The sequence below is a fragment of the Pterocles gutturalis genome, unplaced genomic scaffold (genome assembly GCF_000699245.1).
Source record: "Pterocles gutturalis isolate BGI_N339 unplaced genomic scaffold, ASM69924v1 scaffold139, whole genome shotgun sequence".
NCBI lineage: Eukaryota > Metazoa > Chordata > Aves > Pterocliformes > Pteroclidae > Pterocles > Pterocles gutturalis.
Genome location: NW_010135460.1, coordinates 3069 through 14676, shown reverse-complemented (window position 1 = coordinate 14676; position 11608 = coordinate 3069). Strand labels below are relative to the sequence as shown.

The window sequence follows — 11608 nt, the reverse complement described above, 5'->3', positions numbered from 1 at the left end:
AACAAGAAGCCAAAACGTATACGAGAAACCTAGCGGCAAGCAGCATGTTGCCGTGTGTTTAACCAAGAGGACTGGGATTTATACCACGCTGGCACGTTTGGAAAAAGTTAGTTACTACCATACACCTGGTACGTTATCTAACACTGCTGATGGCAACGGGTGTATTCAAAGGCTTCAGTGACGTCTGTATCAGACACCACTGAATACATGAAAGCTTCAGCTGGATTTCTTAACTACCCAGGAGAAATAAAATTATATCTTTTCTTCGGTGTTCCCTGTTTGAAAGACTTGGCTTTAATTATTTCCTGCTGTAGAGAACCCCTGTGTTTCTAAATATCTTCTACAAGCACTCAATTCTATCGAGTCCTAATTTCCTACGCAGTTCCTTAAGCACTCGTTCCAGCCGCAGCAATGGCTAAAGCAGTGTGGAAGCAGAGAGTGTGGTGGTTACTGCAAGAAAGGCTCTTTAAATCACGTATTAAGTCAATTAAAACGGCGAAGACTTGGGTTGGTGATGGTAGAGCAAGCTGAGCTCTCATGTGAGCTTTCCAGCTCCTGATTGCCAGTGCTTTTCAGTTTTACAAAAACCTATGAGAATTTCCCAGAAAGGCAATTTATTTGATGGGAAAGCAAAAGTTAACTGTAATATATTCACTGCCTTTATGGTCAGGTTGGTAAGGCTTGGAGAGCAGGTTTGGATACTGGGCTGGTAGTTTGCTTGACAGTGTTAAACCTCGTTTTAAAGGTATCCCGCAAGAGTAGTGACTAAAAGAAAAATTATCCTTCCCTGTAGGATGTGGGTCCAGCAATGTAAAATGAATTGGTGCTCTTAATCTTGTCACCAGTGAGTAAGTGTCTGCATTGCTACAGTCACCACACCACCTTTGGCACTGACTGGCGATTTCAGAAGTGAAGCCAAAGACAAATGGACTTTGAGATTAAACTGCGCTTCCTAAACAGAGGTGACCAACGGATGCGTGGTGGAAGTGTTGGGGCTGATCGTACCTTCTTCCAGTTCATTGTTAAATAGGAGATTGGATTCCAGCAGTGCTGTTCTCACCCCTTTTGCACACAAGATGCATGCAGAATTGTTTGTAGGATTATAATGTTTCCTACGTATTTTTGAATTGTGAAGGTGGAAAGAAGCAGCACAGCGCAATTTGACAGCAACAGTCCTGCAGCCTGAATTTTGGCTTCCAGGGTGGTTAGAACTGGAATTTTAGTCCATATCTCTCTTTCTGCTAGATAAGAAAATGCCACACTTCAGCAACACTTCTGCTGCAAGAATTTCTGTACGCCATAGATCACAACTGAGCATCTCCAGCTCCATTGAACTGTCTCGAGCAATCTGATGTTATTCATCCTGCCTCTGAGATCCTCCTGGCCTCTTGATACTGCCCACATTCTTCCCAAGAGGAGATGACGACAGAGAGAAACATCAGCTCCACTCCTCACATGTACACAGCATTAATCACTGCTGACTTGTCCTGCTAATGAAGAAAACCACTCCCCCTCTCTCCTGCTCCCTCTCTTCTTTAACTAACTACGAGCTTCAGTGGATATTAACCCTAAACTCAGGTGAAAACTAAAGTGAATCCTTAGTTTGCCTCTGCTTCTTTGGAATAGCCAGAAGTTAAACTGTGCTTTGGGGTTTTTTATTTTGTGTTTTATTTGGGGTGGGGGGTGTTTTGTTTTGGGGTTTGGGGTTTTTTTTGGCTTGGTGTTTGGTTTTTTTTTTTTCTTCGGAAAATGCTGTTTACCCAGGTCTAAAGTAACCCTGCAGCAATTGTGCTGAATAAACGAGTAAGCTCTTTATCACATTGAAGGCAGAGGAAAAAAAGTGGTGTGCTGTTTTGATTTTTTTTTTTTGTTGTTGTTGTTGTTGTTTTGTTTTGTTTTGTTTTTTTCGGTGGGAAGGGATTCTGTATGGGAATATCTACATTTTCTGCCCATCTCTCATGTTCTATCTATCCAGGGACATGATACATAAGAGTTTAGGCAGATCTGGGGTAAGATGTCCCTTATAGACCCAAAGGAAACATTCAGAGCCCGTTCCATGGGTGCTTACCCACACTGTCCATCTCTCCATCTGTTAGGAACACCCTCAGCAGTACAAAAGCCTGAGGTGCTCAAAGCTCAGTCTGAACAGTCTGAAGTCAAAGAAAGCTCAGCAATGCTACAAACTATTGAAACAGGAAAAAGAGGGAGGCTCAAGAGGCCAGCATGTACAACCACTCTGACTGAGGCACCATCCAATCTAGAACCTTCTCAGCAGCTATTTGTCTAGTTTACATTTAAAAGCTTTTAGCACTGGAGTTCCCCAGATGCTGTCTATCTCCTCCAGTGCCTAACTGCCTACAAACTGTCTATGAGGAGAGGAGGATCTGGGTGGCTTTGTTCAGCTCATAGAAGAGATGGCTAAAGGGAGACCTAGCTGCTCTCTTTTAACTGTTCTAGGTGTGGGGAGACCTTATAGCAGCCTTCCAGTGCTGAAAGGGGGCTACAGGAGAGATGGGGAGGGACTCTTGATCAGGGGGTGGGGGGGTAGGATGAGGGGTAACAGCTTTAAGCTGAAAGAGGGGAGATTTAGATTAGATATTAGGAAGAAATGTTTTCCTGTGCGGGTGGTGAGGCAGTGGCCCAGGTTGCCCAGAGAAGCTGTGGATGCCCCATCCCTGGAGGGGTTCAAGGCCAGGCTGGATGAGGCTTTGGGCAACCTGGGCTAGTGGGAGGTGTCCCTGCCCGTGGAGGGGGTTGGATCTCTCAGGTCCCTTCCAACCCAAACCATTCAGTGATTCTATGATATACAGAAGATGGCGACAGATTGTTCTTGGAGATGTTCAGTGAGGGGAGGACAGGCAATGGATACGAGCTGAGGCAGTGGAAATTCTGACTAGCTCTTAGAAGAGTTGTTTACAACAAGTGTGGTCAGCATCCTACCCAGGACATAGAGGTTGTGGCCTCTCCACCCTGGGAGATACTCAAAGAGTAACTGAGCAAGGCCCTGAGCAACCTGATCTGACCTCCAAAGTTAGCCCTGCTTTAAGCAGGAGACTGGGCCAGAGACCTTCAGCAATGCCTTCCAACATAAATTAGTCTGTGGTACTGTTTTTTTATGATGATGTCTTTATTATTAGAAGTATTTTGCTTTTAGTATGTGACTGAATTGCCGAAAAATAAGTCAATTTCTGGAAGACTATTACCTTGTTCTCCTTCACTGTGCTCTTCTATATATTGTACAGTTGCTGGCTCAGTACAAAGCCTGTTCAGGGTTACCTAAGGTAATGCCAGTTAACTCCAGGCTCAGATCCAAATGACCACTTCAGGAACTTCTTCTGCTTGAATCAGTCTTGCTGAGGAACGGTGCAAACTACTATAGGCAAGAAGTTCTCCTAACTTCATAGCTAGACTTCCAGGAACCACACTCCTCCCTCTGAATGGGTCTGAACTGCAAATGGGAGTTCAAAGTTTCAGCTTAGCCTAGATGGTCATGCTGTAGAATGACCCTTGAGCTACATGAAGTGTCTGCTACATTAGCAGCACAGAGTGATTAGATTTTCTTTTCTTATGAGGGTGGTGGGGCAGTGGCCCAGGTTGCCCAGAGAAGCTGTGGATGCCCCATCCCTGGAGGGGTTCAAGGCCAGGCTGGATGAGGCTTTGGGCAACCTGGGCTAGTGGGAGGTGTCCCTGCCCATGGCAGGGGGGGTGGAACTGGATGATCTTGAAGGTCCCTTCCAACCCAAACCATTCTATGATTCTGTGATTCTATGATTCTATCTCTGGACAAGGTGCAGTAACTTGACCTGTCCCCTCTATCCCCTTACGCTGCAGATTGAGTATCCAAGTCAATCACTGTCCAATGGAGGAGAAGCCATTAGGGCTGTTTGGATGTGCAGGATCTGAGTTTAGGGCAGTGCCAGAGTAATAACTCATGCTAACTCTTCAGTGAAAACACTTTTAACCTAGTAAAAGTATTCAACCACCTGGAAAGCCTGGGAACAGTTTAGATAAAGCAGCGCATGGCTTTTTATGCCAGCTGCCTGTGCAAGTGATTTATGGACTGTAATATGCCATGGAACCAGAGCACTTCATCGGTTTCCTTAAAGACAGAGGGGTGGATTGTGTTGCACTTACTGAGCAGAGTATCTGTTCCTTCAAGGCATCACCACTCCTGAAATAAAAGCAAACCTGCTTTTTGACGGAGCCAGACCTCTCATTTTCTAAGAACACAATAAATGTCTCAGCAGAATGGCGCTTCGACAGCTTTGGATTCACAAACATCAGAAGTAAATTCTGATTATTTATTTTGGATAAATAATGAACAGCATTAAAATTGCTCACATTAACCTTCATTGGCAAAGTTGGTTTAATGGGCTCCATAAAATCTTCTATTGATGGCAGGTTCATAAAGCTCCATATTGACTTCAGCTAAAGGCTATAACTTCTATCAATACTGTCAACAATTAATATTGACTAATAAAGGTATCCTGTAAACTGAGTCATAGCATTCTGTTACTTTATGCTCCCATTAGCAAAATTTCATGTCTTCTTGAAAACGGTTCTCCTATAAATCTAGGATTTCTCCAAATAGCCTGTGTGATAGCTGGCAGCGGAGGGCCCAGAGCAACACTGCTTATGTGCGGAGGGAAGAAACACAGAACAACCTTGGCATTTGCTAGATAAAACTTCTGAGAGGATCTCAGGCTTCCTTTTGCTCCAACAGCAGGTTTCAGGCTGTGAGAGGTTTGTGTGCAAAAGTTTCTCACACGTTTATCTGTGCCAAGCACTTACAAATCGAAAATGTCCAAATTTTGTGTACATTTAAGACTTTTCTGTAGTCTTTCTTCTCTTCCTTCCTTGCAACCTTTGCTTGGATTTGTTTATACCACCAATTCAGCTGCATTCCCTATATTGAAATATGACCTTCTCTCAGCTCTGGACCAGTTTTTCTCACCTGAACCTGGCTGATGTCTCTGACATCTTCCCAGGGAAGTCTAAACATCAGCTGAAGCTCCCTGACAGCACAGTTTGCATCATAATATTTTCCCTCAAGTTCCGCCACCTCTTTTTATCAATATGAACAATACAATTACGTACTGGACACCACCACTCTCTAGATTTTATTTATGCTGCACAGCCTTTGTATTTTTATACATTAAACATACATTTTTATACATTAAATATATATTTACATAACCTGCAGGTATGTTCTCCACCTTTCTGTCTTCCCTTTTCTAGTTGCTATGAAATGGTTCAACAAATGGTTAATGTGCGATCAAATTTAAGGGAAGAGGAATTGGAGCTTGTCTACATCCTGACGTGAGTACTACTGCCTCTGTTATTGGTTTCAGTAAAGCCTTTCAAGGCCTGTGCTGTTGCTAATGTGTTGCTAATATAATTTCATTTGTAAGTGATCTGTAGGTACAGAGTTGCGTTTGCACACGTAGAGATAGCATTACAGAAACCAGTGGAAAAGACTCCAGCAGCTAATGTAATTCTTCTCTCTTAAGGAAAAAAAAAAAAAAAAAAAAAAGACTAAAATTCTGTACTCTGCTTTTCTTAGTAGGCATGGAAAGAAAAATGTATGGGATAGGATCACAACTGCTCATACACCCCCACGAAAAGCACAAGAGAGAGCTTTGGATACAGGAGAATGGGATGGAAGCGCAAGGTGTTGGCTTTTGGTTGTTTTCTAGTGATTTCTCAGGAGTGTGCAAAACTCTAATTGACCCTGATGATCATCAAAACACAAGGCTTGGAAGAAAAAAAATATAAACTGTCACTGTACATCTGCCTGTCCTAACGGGTGCAACCGTGTAAGATACTACCCTAAGAAACTCAAAAAAAATTGTAAAGATAATTTAAGAAGATTCTTCTGTACATCCATTAAACAGAAGGCCGTTTATCTTTGAACTTTGCCTAATATATCATTATTCCTGAGCAGAAACCTAATAAGCTTCTCCCGTAATTTTGTTGGAGTAAAACATAAAATCATGTGGGTGGTGTATGTCTCACCGTGTCATGGCTTCCCAAGGCAAAGCTATCATTTGTCACTATAATACTGTGGCAAAAAGCATAAAGAGAACAGGCAATACAGTCATCTCACATCAGCTTTCTGCTCCAAGCTCAAGCTCCCGATGACTTGTACGCAGCGGCTATATTAAGAAGCAGGCTGTGCCATAATTGAATTAAAGGTGCAAAGGCATATAGGGCTGTGTGAACTCCTGGGTCAAGCTGCAATTGAATCAAAATCCTCTCTCCTTCCTACACTGCTTTGGCAGAACTGCTGACCAAAAGGTTCGCAGACCTACAAAATGCATGCAGGAGTCCCCACAGCTGGGGACACAAAGTTACAGAGATAAAAAAAAAATATTTTAAAAAAAATCGGTGACCTTCAGCTTTTATTTCGCATGAAGAAAAAGGCTTCTAAAAATATTTCACCATCGTTTTCCTTCAGAGAGCAGTCAGCCGATTTACATAAATGAAACGGCTCCTGTCAAGGAACCGGCAAGGAAAAGAAGGAAATTATCTGCCTCGAAAATCTGTAGCAAAGATAAGAGCAGCATCAGCCAGGGGAGGGGAGATTTAAAGGCTTTTTGTCTGAAAGGTCACTACGAAAAGCAGAGAGAGTATTACAGCCACTTAATGATCTCTGTCGCTGTGATAAATAAGTAGGAGCTTCTCCAGCAGTTTATTAACAAACACTCTGTAGGACAGTACAAAAGGCCGTGACATGGGGCTATTAGAAGAGTGTTTTCTCCGAGTCTGATAAAAAATAAAAACAACACAAAACCTAAGGAAGATTAAGATGGAGTGGTAAGATTTTCGAGGCTGGCATCGCATGCGCAGTCATCACTTACCAGTTTCGGTGTTCTCGTGCTCCGTGTCGGTGAGGGTGAGGTTGGAGTTGGCCCGACTCGACAAGCAAGAGCTGCGCCCAGACTTGGTGTTGCGTCCCCAAAGCCTGACGGGGTGCTCGGGTGACATGACCACATCTGCCTCTGTGTCGGCGTCTGAGCCGGCGCTGATGGAGTAGCCGCAATGAGGCAGCCCGATATCAGTCCGGTACAAAGTCCCGTGTGTGGGCGTCACGTCTTCAAGACCCAGCTCTCGCAAAGAGAAGTTGGCTCCTGGGGGAAAGCACAGCAACCTGGTTACTCTTTAATAGGGGATGGTTTCATCTAGCACCAGTCAATGGCAGAACCATTCATCCTCTGTCTTCGAGTAGGGCACAGCAGCTCCCAAGTCCTAATGTCATACCAAAAATTCCCCCCGTTTTGTGGTCTTGGTTAGTGGGAGACCAAGTGACCACACCAAGACCAAAAACCAGCTGGATTCCTGCTTCTGGAAACTGACAAAAACTCAGCAGTTGTTCAATGAAATCATCAAATTTGAAGGACAGATGGGAAATGGTGGAATTCTCTAGCAGAGGCAAAAAGTAATCTTGGGAGAAAAGCAAAATGAGGCATGCAATGATCAGAAGTCCTACACCTGGCAACTCTAGTACAATAGGAAATTTGAGTGAGTTTTGCTCATTGAAATCCCTGAAATTACATACTGGAAATTTAAATGTCCTTTGGCAATCTCACTTTCCCCTTGCTGACCTCTCACACCTTGACTCCGTTTAGCTATTTATTCTGAAACAATTGCAGCAGAGGTTATCTGGCTGCAAATAGATGCAATTGTTTACCTGACTAAAAATATAACCTGGAAAATGACTCTTGAGTTCACATCTAGTTACCTGCAGAGGTTCAAAATCAGACCAAATTGATGTGAATGAGGCTCCAAATATTACCACACTATGTTCGGAAAGTTGCACAAAGAGTCTGGGGAGAGCAATTAGTGGCTCCATTTTAATCCATATTTCTTTATTAATGCATGCTTCTATTTTTCAGCCCCAAATGTCTTTAAAAGATTTTGGCCACTCGTGAATGCCTTTAGCTGCGTTTATACGGCACAATGCACCCCTGCTCCTGTTACGCTATGCCTTGATGGGATGGATTAAGGAACTTTATCTATTACTGGTAGGAGGCATCAGGCCCTGGATCACGGCCACATACCAACACCGGTGATCAAATTCAGTCTAGCTGGCTTCTTCCCACTACTTCAATAAGTAAATCCCCGGCAATAAAAAGGGAGGTGAAACCCGCCAAATCTATTCACAGGCCAAAGACTCAGTTCTGGAACAGTGCTGGCAGCTCGGACATGTTTCAACGAGATAAATCTGTATGCGTGATCTTCAGGAAAGTTCAGGGCCAAACCTAGCTTTGAACAGTGAAGTTCATATCTACCAGTTATTGAAATCTGTTCATTGGGTCTGGACCTCAAGCTTATATCCAAACCCGAGTTATGATTCTCTCCCTGCTCAAAACCACACAGTCATGTGGTTCTCTTCACATTTCCATTTGTTGATGTTAAATAACACACAGTGGAAAATGTGTATCCAACAGAAACAGTCAGATTTCTACTTTTACAGGGTCTGGTTTCATGCTTGTGGAAACACCCTGGCTTGTCCCTGAGCCCGGCCGCATGAGGAAGGTCTCTTGCATTAGAGCACACCTGCATCCAATGATCAGCTGGCCCAAAGTAGGTGCTGTTTTACTGCACTTTTTAATTCAGTTGACTTTGCAGCTCATAGTGAACAGAGAGATGTTTGAATGCAAGGTGAATAACGGGACCGGACAACATTTCCACGCAAAGCTCAGAGCTCCTCTTTGATGTCAGGAGGAAATCACCATGGTTCAGCTGGTTACGGACCTACAGCTCATAACACTCAAACTATATAAAGCATTCATGTACTTCACACCTTTTTAATTGACCAAGAAAGATTAAAGCTTTCAGACAGAGCAGACAGATAAGGTTGCTTGGGGTTTGCACCTCCGTCAAATCCTAGGACCTTGCTTGGGGAGCACAACACAAGTTTCTGGCAAATTAATCCATTTAACTTGATTGCAAAGTGGTCTGAGAGAGTGTCCTCCACCACTCCACAGCATGAGACAGCAAATGAACTTGACCTAAGTTATAAAAGTAAGGAAGCAGTATCTCTACAGAGACTTTGCTCTTCCAGTTTTAACTTTTGTGCAAGGCCAGATGGTTTTTAAACCATCCTCCATGGAGTACTGGAAAACATCATCTTTTGGTTTTGCTTGCACGTCAGAGTCACTTGATGGCGAGTTCCACCTTTCCCTGAAACAAGCCACGCTCAACATCATCAGACACATCAATGTGCAGTGTGACTGATGCTCTCCAGTAACAGCAGCTCATAAATTATGAAAAATGACTGCTACAATTAACTGAAAGTCAAATTTATTTGCAATAAACAGCAGGAGATGCATCGATTTTCATATTCTATGCTCAGTGTTGCCTTTTAAGCTGGAAGAACTCAAGTCAATAAAAGGAAGATAATAAATATCTGAGACTCTTTAATTCAGATCTGGTCTATTTTTTCCTGTGCTGACTCGCACGTTTGCTGGCACTCTCACTCTAGCTAAAACCATTTAAATGCTGACTTGTTTATTTACTGAATTTATTTGGTCAATTTGAAATGTTTCCCTCCTCTGCCTTCCAAACCAATGCAGGAGAGAAATTCACTTTGCCTTGTTTATGTCGAGCCAGCTAATAAGGCTTGTTTTCAGTTGGCATGAGCCCAAGCAGCACCACAAAGTGAGGTCCAGTCATGGCTTTCTGCCAGTGGAAAATGTGGCACGGAGAGTCTGGGGTAATTGTTAACACTCTTCGGTCTTGGGACTCTCAAGATAAACCAGGAGAAAATTATAAATTGAAAAATCTGTGAGTGATATATCAGAAGTAGAACTGGTGCCCTGACGTTGTTAATCTGAACTTCTTCTCAATTAATTTCAGCCACTTAGACCAGTAGTTTTTACTGTTTCTTCATACCCTACAAAATTTTCCTAGGGAAGTATGAACTTGTGTATAGCAAATTTATGCTCCCTGTCAATAGACTGGCTTTTCTTATTTATCTTTTGTGGGCTTCTTAAGGAGAAGTCTGTGGAACTGCATGGCCTCATAGACCCTCAGGTTGAAAACCACTGACCTGTGCTAATTCACATCTATCCTGCATGGTGGATATATTGTATGAAGTGAGCAAACTCAATGACCTAAAAGGTTTCATTTTCTTTATAGCTACATAGATTCCTTAGAGAGGATGAAGTACTTCAGAGTTGCTAAGAGGGAAACTCCTTTTGTGATTGCAAAGTATTACTTTACAACACCTATTCGCCCTTTTGTTAATTATTGTGTGTTGCAGCTATCCTGAAATACAAACACCAAAGCCACACGCACAAAGATACTTGTGCAAGTCATTTTGCTTGTGTATCCCTTAAAGATGAATCTTGCACCAAAACCACAAGGGCATCGTGTCTGAAGACTGAAATTAAACAGCTCCCAAGATAGACAAGCACAGTTATACGCATTCCCTGTGGGGAATCAGCTTCTCCAAACTGCAGAGGGTGCATGTGGAGAAGCCTGGGTCAGCTATTTTATGATCATTGTCTGGAATGCTGCCTACTCCATTTGATTCGCTTTGCCATTTTACGCTTTTCTTGATGGACTTCTAAAAATAATTTATGTCAAGCCCTGCTTGGTTTCTGAACTAAGACACTCGTGTTTCTAAGGAAAAAATGAAGATGAGACTATAGCATGGGCCAGAAATCTACCTCACGTAGGCAACAGCAGCAGTGAAAATGTAACTGCCCTGACTCCAGGCTAGCAATAAAAAGGAGACTATCCGGAAACTCTGTGAATCACGACTGTGGAGCCCATGCTGAACCTTGAACCTCCACATCTTCATGGCTCCTGTGACCCAGATTCACTAAATAGACTCCTGTCCTAAAAGTAGTTATTTTACACTCCTCTAGCATTGGAACATGTCTCCATCTCAAGCCTACAGCTTGCAGGCCATGTACAATGCCAAGGGTGTTTCATCCCATCAGCAGCTCAGTTGCCTCCTTTCTTCCAGGCTTCTTGAGTTTTGCTGTAGCCCAGACAGACAGTGGGCAGTGGCACTCTCCCCTGGTTGTCTTCTGCCTCAGGCTCCTTGTTGACTTCCTTCATGACACAGCAGGCACAGGACATGGTGAAAAGGTCTCCTGTGCAGGCACGGACTTCCCATGCCACATCCATATCATGCAGCATGTGCATGGGGGGGTCTGACCTCATGGTGGGAAGCGGCAAAGAGGCAGAAAGAGTAAGACATAGAAAATGTGTCTTAGTAGATGCTAATGAACACAGGCTAGCGGTGTCCCACTTAAGGATATTGGTTTGCACGCATCCTGTGTCTGTGCAATACAATCACAGAACCACAGAATGGTTTGGGTTGGAAGGGACCTTAAAGATCATCAAGTTCCAACCCCCTGCCATGGGCAGGGACACCTCCCACTAGCCCAGGTTGCCCAAAGCCTCATCCAGCCTGGCCTTGAACCCCTCCAGGGATGGGGCATCCACAGCTTCTCTGGGCAACCTGGGCCACTGCCTCACCCCCTGCACAGGAAAACATTTCTTCCTAATATCTAATCAAAATCTACCTTCTTTCAGCTTAAAACCATTAGCCCTCATCCCTCTGCCCCCTGATCATGAGACCCCCCCCCTC

At 43.6% G+C, this 11608-nt stretch overlaps 1 protein-coding gene across 1 annotated transcript in view; it reads right to left on the bottom strand.

Moving 5' to 3' along the window:
• Positions 1 to 6673: 6673 nt before the first annotated feature.
• Positions 6674 to 11608, bottom strand: part of LOC104467911 (teneurin-4-like) — a 5627-nt gene continuing 692 nt past the window's right edge. The window contains exon 2 of the mRNA XM_010081882.1: positions 6674 to 7130. Coding sequence (XP_010080184.1) covers positions 6853 to 7130 — 278 coding nt within the window. The 3' untranslated portion in view covers positions 6674 to 6852. The remainder of the gene's footprint in view (positions 7131 to 11608) is intronic.